At 38.3% G+C, this 14,516-nt stretch overlaps 1 protein-coding gene across 2 annotated transcripts; it reads left to right on the forward strand.

Annotated features, from left to right (window-relative positions):
• Nucleotides 1-2,270: 2,270 nt before the first annotated feature.
• Nucleotides 2,271-13,109, forward strand: hmbsb (hydroxymethylbilane synthase, b). Of its 2 annotated transcripts, none has more exons than XM_026938327.3 (14): nucleotides 2,271-2,506; nucleotides 4,168-4,221; nucleotides 5,772-5,844; nucleotides 6,041-6,090; nucleotides 7,600-7,655; nucleotides 7,805-7,882; nucleotides 9,269-9,346; nucleotides 9,484-9,559; nucleotides 9,648-9,761; nucleotides 10,569-10,607; nucleotides 10,762-10,881; nucleotides 11,017-11,070; nucleotides 11,425-11,511; nucleotides 12,073-13,109. In XM_026938327.3, the coding sequence occupies exons 1-14, from the start codon at nucleotides 2,471-2,473 to the stop codon at nucleotides 12,244-12,246; spliced, it is 1,089 nt and encodes a 362-aa protein (XP_026794128.3). In that variant the 5' UTR covers nucleotides 2,271-2,470; the 3' UTR covers nucleotides 12,247-13,109. The 2 variants fall into 2 exon arrangements, with proteins under 2 accessions (XP_026794128.3, XP_053096183.1); XM_053240208.1 differs by lacking the exon at nucleotides 2,271-2,506 and adding an exon at nucleotides 3,946-4,091.
• The last annotated feature ends 1,407 nt before the right edge of the window (nucleotides 13,110-14,516 follow it).

The following is a 14,516-nucleotide window of genomic DNA, read 5'->3' on the forward strand; positions in this document are numbered from 1 at the left end:
AAGCTGTCTGTGACTGGCAGCTTCCACATCAGTGTCTGACACCTGAGAAGGAGGCTGTCTCCATTTTTGTGAGGTCGTCCTCTGGGACACCCCCTCTCTCTTAATGCAGAGATAAAGTTCATCCCTACAGCGGGCAATTATTAAATTTATGATGGTGATGGTGAAGACTTGAACGTGCATGCAACACCAGTCCCATTCACAAGGCGTGAGATTTTGTCGTGACAAAATTGTCATTAGAAAACAGCTTTTTATTATGTCAAGATCATGAGAAAACAACGTTTGTTATGTTGAGATCACGAGAATGCAACTTTTTGTTGTGTGGAGATCGCGAGAAAATTAAGTCGCGATTAAGAGAAAACAAAAAAGAAGAAAATTATAATGCATGGCCTCTTAGGGCTTCCATAGTTTACTGCAAAATTGATACTCTGTTTTTTCCCTTTTTGTTTTGGTTTGTTTTCACAGTGTACTTCATTAAACGAACCAAAAAGGGGTATCTAGGGGCTTGTAGTGTTACAGCTCTGTCTGTTGTCTCATTTTAGCAGCTTGCATTTACAAAAATTCCACTAATCCAGAATCCACAGCATGTTTGGTTCACTTCCTGCAACTGGGTCGATTCAGGGTGGAATTGCTCTCTCACTGCACTAGGGTCTGCTTGGAATCGTACCGAGACCGCCTCGCTCAGATGCTCTCGGGCCGATTACTTTGATTTACATTACTTTGATTACTTTGTGTTCTCACCTGCCTCAACAAACTGCAAACCTGAAAGTGCTTAATGGATTAGTGGTTTAGTTTATAAGATTATATAAATGTATTTTCTCTGTCCTGTGGCTTATTTAAATGTATTTTCTCTGGCCTGTGGGGTTTGGCCTATTCCTGTGTTAGAATTACATCAATGTTTTTAAAGCGGAGTAGATGTTATTTTTTAAATGGAACGATGGTAGCCATTATTTTGGGGTTAAATACAGGATCTGAGTGGGTCAGACAGTGAGTTTTGGAAGGGACTGTTTTCAGAGTTTGAAATTGAATTGCTATTGGGCTGGTTTTGTCACTCGACCCTAATTACAGGGTGGAAGTCTAGTTTTAACTCTACTAGACAGGTCGATCAGGTTTTCAGAAGACATGGCAATTTTGTTTCGTAGACCTGTGCAGACACAGAATTTGTTTTTGAATAGATTTTCTTCCAATTAAATTATTTATTTGTCAGATGTAGTTGTGCAAATGGAACTAAATAACCTATTCTGAGAGCATTTTAAGAGGGACGTTCAAACAGGCTTACAACATTGAAGGTAATATAGGCTATAGACTGCATTATTCATTAGAAAGAACCATTATTTAAAGGAAATCAACTTTGATAACAGTTAATATTTGGGCAAATAATGTCCCATTAAAAAAGCTATATATTGCTTCATGCAGATCTAATTGTAGTTGTAGTGCTTGACTTCATTAAAGAAACAAACACTCAACCAAAGCTTCAGGATTAAGACTTTATGTTTTACATAAGCATTTTGTATTACTCAAATACAGCTAAAGGCTTACACAAAGTCCCTTTACACCACATGGTCCCAACCTGGGTAACCCTGGTCTTGCACATTTTAGTGTTTTCACTGCTCCAAACACACCTGATTCAAGTCATTATCAACACTTCCTGAGTGTGTTAGAGCAGGGAAGATATTAGCATATGCAGGACAGTGGGTACTCCAGGACTAGGGTTGGGAAACTGTGACTCCTCCTGCTGGACTAACTGTAGAGCTACACTTCTGTAGTCTGTTTTATTGATAACATTTGCTCAATAAAATTATTAGCTGATATTCAGATCAGATAATATTTACAATAAGAGTCCAGCCCCAAACATGATCAGATCTAATTAGACTAAGTCTCTGGGTTACTGATCAGAAGGTCAGGGGTTCAAGCCCCAGCACCACCAAGCTGCCGCTGTCGGGCCCTTGAGCAAGGCCCTTAACCCTCTCTGCTCCAGGGCGCTGCATCATGGCTGACCCTGAGCTCTGACTCCAGCTTCCAAACAAGCTGGGATATGTGAAGAAAAGAATTTCACTCTGCTTTAATATCTATGTGACAAATTATAAAATAATAAAATAATTAAAAAAAAAAAAAAATAACAAAAAATTTGACTGGCAACAATGTGTAGACCTTTATTTTGAAAATTATGTCGTCACAAATGTCTGAGCTTTATTTTGAAAGGGTTAGTTTTTCCAGCGTGTCCTTTCCACGCGTGTTTTCTAGGACGTGTACCGTTATGTGTTTTCCGCCTGATTGCAGTGTGTCCACTAGGGGGCAGTACACACGACTGTGTGCCCTGTGAGCTCATAGGAGAAGAAGAATCACCATCAGGACATGTACAGGTGTTAGAGAGTCCTCGCTTTAGCACAAGGCTGCTAGTGACGTTTAAACGTCGGGGATTGTTCACATGTGCAGCGCAGTGACTGTAGTAAATATCTGACACTTTGGAAAGATGTCTGCAGCCACAGAACCAGAAACAAATTCTCAGGTAACATTTATTTTTACTCAACATGATGATCAGTTGCAGTGGTTCTCAAAGTGTGAGGCCCTCTAGTGGGCCGCACAGGTACTGCAGGGGGGAGATTCAAAAAAAGTGTTAATGTGACTGGAGAAAGAGTGTGTGTGTGTGTGTGTGTGTGTGTGTGTGTGTGTGTGTGTGTGTGTGTGTGTGTGTGTGTGTGAGAGAGAGAGAGAGAGGGAATGTCTTTAATTTATGTACATTATTTGCACTATTTTTTTTTGTTTAATCTGTTAGTATTTAATTTTATTTTATTTTGTCTTTTTATTTTATTTCTCCTGTTTTTACACTACCCTTCCTTTATACTTGCTTTGGCAATACAAATGTACAATTATTTGTCATGCCAATAAAGTACATGAAAAACTGAAACTTAAAAACTGAGAGACAGACAGAGAGAGACAGAGAGAGAGTATGTAGCCTAATAGAGATATACAGATTAGGTTTCCTGTGTAAGGGATTAAACCTTGTGGGATGTGCTGTTACAGGAAATTAATCAACGACTTGGTGGTGTGATGTGATCCGACACACAGCATAGTTACTCTTATCAACCTGAAGTAGATTATTATTTATATATTTTAGATTATTATTTTCCAATAACATCACCTCTTGACATGTTTTATTCCTCTTATACCACAGCAGTTTTCCAAGTTACCAATTTTACAATTTTTTTATTTATACAAGAACATCATATTTTTAACTGTTAATAGTTCGATGTCATGTTATGGAACTTTTGTGAGACGCGTTAGTTCCTGTTGTTACTTATGTTATAGCAGCTGTAAACAGTCATTCTCTTACCAGCCTCCATTTTTTCTCTCTCATGAAGTTAATAAAAATTTTAAAAAAAACGATTGTCATGTTACCAAAAAAAACGCAAAACGCAATCCTACTGACTGTTACAACGCGCTGACACTGGAGACTCCTTCCATAAATATTAAATAAAAGTTTCCTTACAGAAAATTTCACCACGTCAACAATTCTACATTTTCTTTGCCAAGTAACAGCATGTTTTTTTTTTTTTTTTTTTAAATCTATTTAGTATTAGTCTTAAATTATGTGAAACATTTGCCATACATGTCCCTGTCACTGAGCTGTTACTATAGAAATGCTAACATATTAGAACAAGTGCATTAATATAGACTTGTGATTTTTTTAATGACTACTGTCAGAGCTGCTGTTATAGAAAATGAATGAACACCTTCTGACTAATCAGACTGCAGAATTGAACAACGTTGCTGGTAGAAAAGTATTATTCATGCATTGTCAGGGCTTTTCGAGTGATGCAGCTCATGCGTGCAGATATGAAAGATTATCAGTGCGGTTGTAACGGACACTGAACAGGCGGTCTAATCACCAAAGCCAGGAGCTAGGACCCAGGGTGGAGACCTGCAACACACACACACACACACACACACACACACACATAGCCCCACCCTGATAATGTCACCCTGTAACTTTCTACATCACATTCTACATTTCTTTGTCTGAGCAATCACCCAAATTATATCGGCAGTCATTATATTAGACCATGGCAGAAGGATCATTTAAATACATCTTGGTAAGAAGGCAGTCAGAAAACACCTTGGATTTATATTTCAGTTCCATACTGGTGTTTATCTGTATATATTTTGCAGGATGGAGACAGCAAAGCCAGCAGGGTAATCCGCATCGGGACGAGGAAAAGCCAGGTAAGTGAGCAGAATGGAACGTCTTCATCCATCCATCCATCCATCCACATGTGGAAAACTTTAATGGATTGTGTAATAGTCAGAGCATGGAGTGTTGTGTAATACATTTGTACATGCACAGGAGCCATTCGAATCATTATCATAAATCAAGCATAGAACAACAAGATATTTGTTATAGTCGCTACATTGTTTAATGTATTTAACTCACTGGCTACTTATTAGGAAAGCCTGTACAACTGCACATTCATGCATTTATCCAGTCAGCCAATCATGTGGCAGTGGTGCAGTACATAAAACCATACAGATACAGGTCCAGAGCTTCATTTAATGTTCACTAATCAAACATGGCTGTTGGTGCCAGACAGGCTGGTTGGAGTATTTCAGAAACTGCTGATCTCCTGGGATTTTCTTTTGACTCTGCATAGAATGTTGCGATGATGTGATCAGCCGTTCTGCGGTTGGAAATGAGCGAGATCAGACGAAGAATGACCAGATTGGTTCAGGCTGACAGGATGGCTTACAGAAACTGAAATAACCTCTGTTTAAAAACATGGTGAGCAGAAAAGCGTCTCAGAACTCACAGAACATCGAACCTTGAAGCAGATCGAATACAAGAGCAGAAGACCGCATCAGGTCCCATGTCTATCAGCCAAGAACCGAGGCATCAGTGTGCACAGACAGTTGAAGATTAGAAAAACATCTGATTTTTTTTTTTTCTTCTAATGTTCAATTTTGGTAAGCCTGTGCCCAGTGTAGTCAAAATCCTGGTGCTGCAACATAATTATCCGACTGGATTATTGCATGAATGAGCAGGTGTTCTTATTAAAGTGGCCAGTGAGTGTACAGTGCTGTGCAAAAGTCTTAGGCACATGCAAAGAAATGCTGTAGAGCAAAGACACCTTCAAAAATAATGAAATTAAATGTTTCTTTATTAAAAAAATGTATACAGAGCAGTAAACAGTAATGAATGAAACAAAGTCAATATTTGGTGTGACGACCCTTCGGATTAAAAAGAAAATAGTAGTCTCAGGTACAGTGTGTGCAGTTTGAAAGGAAATGAGCTGTAAGTGTTACTGAGCATCTTGCAGAAGCAGCCACAGTTCTTCTGGAGACTTTGACTGTCGACTCGCTTCTTATTTTTGCAGCAAAACCCAGCAGCCTTCATTATGTTTTCTGTATGAAAAGTGTCTCTTATATAATCTGCTGCTTTCTTTACTGACATACAAACATTTTTCTGTAGCATTTAATTTTGTGCTGGAAAACTAATGCTTGGAAATCTGAAATGTTTTTGTACTGAATCAGTAATGTAGAAGTCAGAAAATAAAAATTTATAACAAAGTTTGTGCTAAAAAAATAGGGTGCCTAAGACTTTTGCACAGTACTGTATATACTTATATGTCTAAGTAGTAATCTCCATTTTTTTTTTTTTTTACCATCTATTTTGTACCTTGAGGAATGAATTCACTGGATTGTTCTTAATGGTGTTGTGATGATGCCTAACTTGTACATGAATAATGCTATCTAATCTCATCGCATCGTTTGTGTTTAAGCTCGCTCGCATTCAGACAGACAGTGTGGCGGAGAAGCTTAAAAACTTGTACCCTGACGTGCACTTTGAAATAGGTAAGAGCTCACTGCGTAAACGTGCAACAGTAACACAGTGCATACTTATCAATGTAGATATCTGTTAAATCATTCCTGATCCTGGATTAAGTCATCACGGCTGAGTTTTTAGTGTCTCCGCCTCACTTAGCTCCTGGAGAGAATGGTGCAGTCAGCAGTGTTTAAAACTGACCTTGCAAACTGTAATCTGTTACAGTGGCCATGTCCACGATAGGTGACAAAATACTTGACACGGCTCTATCAAAGGTAAGCTTTTTTTATTTTAAAAGAATTCTTCTAGTCTTTTCCAGAAATGCCTGATATTTAAGCTGCAAGATTTGGAAATACCTCTCTCCGCATGTAATAAGGTCAACAAAAACAATGAATTGCATTCCATCTCTTTCTCTCTGTTTGTCTTTCACTCACTTCCCATTCTCAGTGTTCATAAACGTTATAAAACCCTGGGGAAGTTCTGAAGATGAGTCTAAGCTGGTGTTAGATACAACAGGCAAAACAGTCACACAGCATCTAATTTCGAAGAATTAATCAATGAGAATTAATAAATGGAGAGAGTAGCTCTAATGTAAGCCTGCCACAATTATTACACCGTCTAATCGTCTAATTGTAGTTATTCAAGCTGACCACAATTCATTTTTAGATTCCATGGCATGTAATGTCAATACCATGTTTACTCTTGACTTTTGATATAATCACATCTCTGCACGATTATGTCATGATCATCGTCACACCACAGCACAGGTGAATTCTTGAATATGATTGGTCAGAAGGTGTCAATTAAAAATATAAAAAAGTACAACATTAATTCCAGCTGCAAGGCAAATGGCAGGTTCATATTAATGCACTCATTCTGATGGTAGCGTTTCTATGGTAACAACCTAGTAATAAACAGATTAATACCCATGCTGTTATTTAACAAAGAAAGAAAATAGCTTCACCATATTTATGACTCTTTCTGTAAGGAGACAATTAACATGTCTCGCTAATGTTCTGGAGAAAAAAAAACATTGGCAGATCACTGTGGTATAAGAGGAATAAAACACTCTGTGACATGCTGTTATTGGAAAATAATCAACTTCTGGGTGATAACAGTAGCTAGGCTTCACATTGGCCTGCACCACACCAACTTATCATTGATTATTTTTCTATAACTGCACACACTATTGAGTGTTATTCCTTAACTTGACATGTTATCAAGTAATGCTTAGTGGAGTTACTATGCTGCTTGAGCTAAAACTTGCTATAAATAACAATATTTAGTATATTAGTACAGAATCCAATGCTAGTACAGCATTATTTAATTTTAGTTATATAGTACAGTATGTACATAGTGTAGTATGGTATAGTTTTAGTTATAGTACAGTATTATCCAGTATATAGGTTTATATAATATTTATTGTTTGTGCTCGTCTTGTAAAAGCCATCATATTTCACTGAATTATTTTCAGTGTTGATGAACAGCTGTTTATGTGCATGATTACACTGTATACAGTGTATTCCTGTATAACGAAAGTGGCATCAATTCAACAGAAAAGACACAGTATGTGTGTGAAGAGTAACAGCCAGCTGAAATGTCACGTGATCATTACAGTCCTGCTCTAGCGTGGATTTAAGAGATTTGTCTTTGAGCCACTCAAAGCTACATTAACACCATGTTAGAACGGTAGAATTGCAAGAGTCATATGTTTGCCATTTATTTTGTGCAGTTTTTCCTAGCCTAGCATAGCAATCTCACAGCATTTATATTCTCTGTCAAAGATAGGTGAAAAGAGTCTGTTCACAAAGGAGTTAGAGAACGCTTTGGAACGAAATGAGTGAGTACACCTTTGATCTTTACATCCGCCGAGTGTTATGTTCAGTGGCCATGTACAGAACCTGGTGTTTGATGTGTATTGAGACACACTGGGTTTTGTTTTTTTTTGTGTCAGTATGAAAGATGCTGTTGATTCTGGTGTCTTCACAGGGTTGACCTGGTCGTCCACTCGTTGAAAGACTTGCCCACGAGTCTTCCTGTGGGTTTTACTATAGGAGCCGTCCTCAAGTAAGTAGAACAAAAGTGTGTCCTCTGTTCTGAGAAAACACAAGTACTGGATTTAAAGGCTTTAGATGTTCCTCAGCCTATGGTTCCTTTCATGAAGCAAAGTTTGTTTGAGCAGAAACAGATGGTCAGACAGCTGACAGTAGGTTTTGTTCATTTACTGTATATTATTTATGGCAGGATTGGCCAGCTCCAGTCCTGGTGAATTTTTTTTTTTTTTGCTTTAACACTACTAATAAAATGGTCATTTACAGGTGAATTTGTATTTGTGTAGTGGTCTGGGAAAACCCACCAGATGCTACTGTGGCTGAATTCTGAAAAAAAAAATATATATTTTACCAAAAAAAAAATAGGTCAGTTTGTAATCAGACGCTTGCTGTCAAAGTGTCCGGCATGCACCTGCTCAATCACATTAATAACAAAAAAAAATAGTAAACTGAACAGATCTAAAGCCACATCCACCATGACAAAGTCTGTGTCTAGATGACAAAGTCTAGGTGATCAGACAGAGACTGATGTGGACGATGCTGATAGTCAGAGTGATTTCATATTGTAAAGTTAGAATTCTTTTAAATGTGCCGTTAGTGTTGTTTTACCATAATTCCACAGATTAGTTTATAAATGTACAGGTGGAGGGGGCATGGTGGTTAGCACACTTCGGAGTTGGGGGCTCGAATCCCACCTCCACCCTGCATGCACGGAGCCTGTATGTTCTCTCCGTGCCTCCAGGGTCTCCTCTGGGTACTCCAGCTTCCCACCCCAGTCCAAAGACACGCGTTGTAGTCTGATTGGCATTTCCAAATTGTCCGTAGCGCGCGCGTGTGTGTGTGTGTGTGTGTGAGTGTGTGTGTGAGTGTGTGTGTGTGTGTGAGTGATTGTGCCCTGCGATGGGTTGGTACACCATCCAGAGTGTCCCCCGCCCTGTGCCCCGAGTCCTCCGGGATAGGCTCCAGGCTCCCTCGCAACTCTGTGTAGGATAAGCAGTACAGAAAATGGTTGGATGGATGGATGGGTGGATGGGTGGATGGGTGGGAAGGCAGGGTGTCTTTTGGTGGAATAGTAATGAGATGTTTAAATATGATTTTCTCTATTTTCATGTTTGGGGGTAACCAGGTTTTAAAGCGTATGAATGTTACTGCCGATTAAGATACATGCAAAAGAGAAATATATTTCAGTTCAGGAAAACTTAAAGTTTTCAAATTACATGTAGTAGTTAGTAATACATATAGTATATAAAACTACATATAGTATACATAACTACAAATAGTAGAAAATGTGAAAATTTGACCATGTGAAGGGTTTTCCCAGAGCACCACACATATTTTATAAATAAATTCACATATCTGATGTTGACGACGTATTTAATGAACATATTTATTTCCTCCGAAGGCGAGAAAACCCCTCTGATGCAGTAGTTTTGCATCCCAAAAATATTGGGAAATGTCTTGATTCGTTACCAAACAAGAGGTACGACAGATCTTCCATTACACCAACAGTTTCTTGTAGAGGTTCTTTATCATCCATGCTCTGTGTTTGAATTTTTTGATTAGCTGTTTTGATTTGTTTCATGTGGAAATAAGCTGTCTTGAATGTTCTTTCTTTAGTATTATAGGCACGAGTTCCCTTCGCCGGGCTGCGCAGCTAAAGAAACGTTTTCCTCACCTGGAGTTTAAGGACATTGTATCTTTCTAATGCATTATTTCCACTCAGCTGATTGCTTGTTTAAATATAGTCTTAAATCAGGACGTTCCTTAGCGAGGTGTCTTAGAGAGGTAATCTCAACACTCGCCTGAAGAAGCTGGACGAGAGCAGTGACTTTGCTGCTGTTATTCTGGCTGCAGCAGGACTGAAGAGGATGGGCTGGGAAGGAAGAATCAGCCAGGTATCTCTGTGTTTCTCTCTTCGGAAAGCTCAGAGTTCCCTCTAATTAATGCATCCTTACAGTCATTTAATGTTAGGTTAATTACACTTGTTTAATTAAACCAACCTGGTTGGAAACACATCTAAAAACATACATGATTTTGTGTCTGTGCGTGTCTCAAATTGTGTATTTTGCATACTTTTAGAGCAAGTAGTAAAATATTGACGGGGAAATTGAATAAATTATGCATCTTTAATCCCCCGTTGATGTACACTCACTGGTCACATCCTGTTTTGCTTTGAATTTTTCGAAATGACTGACACACCAAGTGAGAACGCAAAGCATTTCCAGTGAACATTTTGGTTTTTTTTAAATTGCCAGTGGTTTTCGAGAAGGTTGTGATGATGTGCGCGATTCTGTGTTGTCATTTCCACTTAGTGTTTGATTTGAGACATACAAAATCCCTGGTACTTGATATTCAAGTGCATAGTAGATATTATAGACTATGCATATAGTGCATAAAGCATGATTTGAGTCAGAGGCTGTGTGTTTTCTCAGCTCAGTTGCTGGCTAGGAAGAGAATGCATTCCCTTTTCAGTCTGATTTCTCTCAAGGTTTCTTCCAAGCTTCAAGCTTTCTTCTTCATATCTCACAGAGTTTCTCTGCCACTGTCTCTTCTGGCTTGCTTATTAAGGATCTAAATCAAATCTGGATTTCTGTAAAGTTTTTCTTTGTGACAAAATGCTATTGTTAAAAGCACTATACAGATTAGATTGAATTAAATATTACATCAGTGTTCTTACTCGCGTGTTCTCCATGCTGTTGCAGATCCTTGGTTCTGATGATTGCATGTATGCAGTTGGACAGGTGGGTCTCCTTGATGCTAATCATTCAGTAAATTCTCTGTGCTCTGTGCAGTAACAGGTCAGTTATAGTAGGGTATAGTGTGAAGTCTCTGTGTGTGTGTGTGTGTGTGTGTGTGTGTGTGTGTGTGTGTGTGTGTGCTGTTGGTGTGTCTCAGGGAGCTCTGGCTGTGGAGGTAAGGGCTTGTGATGAGGACATCCTGGAGATGGTGTCAGTGCTGCATGATCGGGACACGGTGCTGCGTTGTATCTCTGAGAGAGCTTTCCTCAAACGCCTGGTGAGTATTCTGCTGTAACCTGGAGCTCTTTGGATTCTCTCTCTCATTCACACACTTCTCTCTTCTTAAGCTCATTTCTCCTTAAGCTCTTTTATGGTTGTAATGTGTAATGTGTAATGTATTGCTTCATTTCAGGAAGGAGGATGCAGTGTTCCAGTTGCTGTTCACACAGACGTGAAGGATTCTCAGGTAGAACAACACACACAGACACACACACACACACACACACACTTGTCTTGCCTTGCCTTCCTTTTGAGGCTCTTCCATTGAAATAATTATTAATGCTATGTCTACACCTGAAAGTAACCCTAACCCTAATCCTGTTAACCAAAAGATTTTCATCATGGAGACCATGCAAATGTCCTCACAAGGTCAAAAATATCAGAAAATCCTATCCCTTAAAAACATCATCTTTAACACCATCCTGAAACATCATCTCTAACGCCCCAATGAGATTCGTTGCCACAGGAAGTTATTTTTTAAATAGCCACAGGAAGTTTTTTTTTTTTTTCCTGATCTTGTGTTTGTGTGTATATTTTTCAGCTGTATCTGACAGGAGCAGTGTACAGTTTAGATGGCTCGGATAGCCTGAAGGAGACCATGCAGACCAGCATCGAGTCTGAGGATCAGGTTATTATACCAAATATTACAGTTTTCCACATTATTCTCATTATTTCACACTATAGATAGAAAACATTACATTGCATGACACAGAATATATTATACTTTTAACTGCTGTGTGCAAAAACTGATTAAAAAAAACTTCAGTCAATGCAGAACTAATCTAGTGATCAGGTATGTGATTGAACTCCAGTTGTTAAAGTGAAATCACACACTTGCTGACTAGATTAGCTGTTCTGCACTAGCTGACTTTTTTTTATTATTATTATTTGTATGTAGCAAAGGGTGATATTCTATATAATAGAATTTAACATTTTCTGTCTAAAGTGAAAATGTTAAATTGTATTACACATTTAAAACATTCACTTGTATTATACAGCATATATTACACTTTTAATTGCTATGTACTAATACTGATTTAAAAAAAACTTCAGTTAATGCAGAACAGCTAATCTAGTGATGAAGTATGTGCTTGAACTCCATGAAAACCAGCATTTGCATAAAGAACAGAGAGTTTTTACGGTGACAGCACACATCTTTTTTATGTTTGGACATCACTGCCTGGTTTAGGAGCAGGAGAAGGTTGATGAGAAAGTGCAGCGTGTGGGAGTTACAGCACTGAAGGTGTCGGGAGCGGCTCAGGACGCAGCTGAGAAGCTCGGCGTGGACCTCGCCAATCTGCTGCTTAGCAAAGGAGCCAAAGAGATTCTGACTGTAGCCAGGCAGCTTAATGATGCGCGGTAGATTTGTGTGTCGTTTTCATTCCATCATCCAGCAGTCAAGTGTGAGTGCCATGTCAAAGAAAAATATATACATTCCTTATTACATCTTTACAGTGGCATGCTGTTATAGGAAACTAATCAGCGACGGGGTGGTGTGAAGCAGAGTTACTGTTACCACCCTGGAATTGATTATTTTCCAATAACATCATGTCTGAAGTGTTTTATTCCTCTTATACAACAGCAAATTGCCAACGCTGACGATTTTATATTTATTAAAGAACGACACTTCATACTTTTTGTCCCTTTATAGTTACATTTAATATTATGGAACATCACTTATGGTATATCAGTTAGAAACAGATGTTCCCTCACCATCCTCTCAGTGAAGGTAATAAAACAAAAAACAAAATGCAATTTGTCAAGTTACCAAGAAATCACAATGTCCTCCCTCCATTCCTGTGTCGGAAAACTTAAAGCTTTAGGTTTTACAGCTCTGACTGTTACAAAGAGCTCTGACACTGGAGACTCCTTCCATAAATGCTAAATAAACATCTTACAGAAAAGTTCATCAAATCAACAACTGCACCTGCCATTTTTTAATCAGTGTATGTCGAGCATCCACCTTACAAGCCCCAGTGCAAGTTGTTACTATAGAAACGATGTATTTGAATGAGCGCATTCATATAAACCTGTGATTTGAATGACAGCACTACTGTCAGAGCTGCTGTAGTAGAAAATTAAACAACACTGGCTGACCAATCAGATTTGAGATTTCAAAAGCACTGTGTTACAATACTAATTATATCTACCTACTTGAGCTTTATAGAAATTAAAAAAAAAAAAATCATAACCATATATCGTTCACTGACAAGAACATTCACTGACTTTCAGTAACGCTGCTTTGTTTAAAGTTGTTTAAGTGATAATCATTTTGTACATGATGGCTCAACATGACGTCTTAATGTACCTGATAACTTTAAGACCGATTGTTTCATTTTACCTCAGCTGTCTTTTGGACCCTCAAACATTTATTTCTTATTTATTTAATTTTTCTTAAATTTGACTTGTACATGAGCTTATTTTTCAGTAGACCTTTTACTATTAGAAGCTGAAATTTGGTTTATAAAATATTTTCTATTAGAAGTAGCTACATATAGGAAACTTGAATTATAATTGAACATGGTGTGTGTGTGTGTGTGTGTTTTTTTTTTTTTGGGTCCAGTATTTTTGCCTTATGAAACTCTCGGAGATGTTTCTTCCAGTTTGTGAATGTATTATTACTGATTAGTGCTTGTGTGATCACGCTTCTCATCCTTTCAACCAAATATGACTAGAACTATACAGCTATAATAGGATCAATCTAATCAACTTCTTATTGTTTAATTATTTTTTACATTTTGATTATTTTATTTTTTGTTAATCGTCAAGTTGTTAATTTAACTTTATTTGGCTTATTGTGTTTATTGCTACATTTATCTTCCAGTGCAGTATTTTTTCCCCCCACAATAAAACCATACCGATGTTTAAGTCTGAAACATCATTGTGTTTGTGTGCATCATCTTATAACATATAATCTTATGATTACTATTATCATTTTTTGAGCTCACATCCACTGCATTACTGCTTAATGTGGAGCTGTGTTACACAACGTACATACTGTTTTATATTAGTCTGAAAATTCATACACTCTGTTCAAAGAATCCTACAGTTTTCCACATTCAGTTAAATCCAGTGTCCTGTTTATGCAGACTATACAACAGAAAGATTGCTGTTTCTTTTGACAAGTTGTGTTATAGGGGCAAGGTAGCTTAGTGGTTAGCACTGTTGCCTCACACCTCCAGGGTTGGGGGTTTGAATCCTGCCTCCGCCCTGTGTGCATGCTCTCCCCGTACTTCAGGGGCTTCCTCCAGGTACTCCGGTTTCCTCACCCAGTCCAGAGACATGCGTTGTAGGCTGATTGGCATCTCCAGTGAGTGTGTGTGATTGTGCCCTGCTATGGGTTGGCACCTCATCCAGGGTGTCCCCTGCCCTGTGCCCTGAGACCCTGGGATAGGCTCCGTGTTACACTGTGACCCTCTATAGGTACAGAGAATGGATGGATGGATGGAGGTTGTGTTACATTTTTTTTTTCCCCCCATACTACATTTCTTCAGGATACTCAGCCTACACTGTGTAGTGTTTGACCATTGACTAACACATTTTTCAGCTTATTCTTATAGGCACAATGAACTAATAGTTTAATAATAAGATGAAACAGACAAAATAAGAAGTAGGAGAGTTTGGAATGGGAAA

The sequence above is a fragment of the Pangasianodon hypophthalmus genome, chromosome 15 (genome assembly GCF_027358585.1).
Source record: "Pangasianodon hypophthalmus isolate fPanHyp1 chromosome 15, fPanHyp1.pri, whole genome shotgun sequence".
NCBI classification, from domain to species: domain Eukaryota; kingdom Metazoa; phylum Chordata; class Actinopteri; order Siluriformes; family Pangasiidae; genus Pangasianodon; species Pangasianodon hypophthalmus.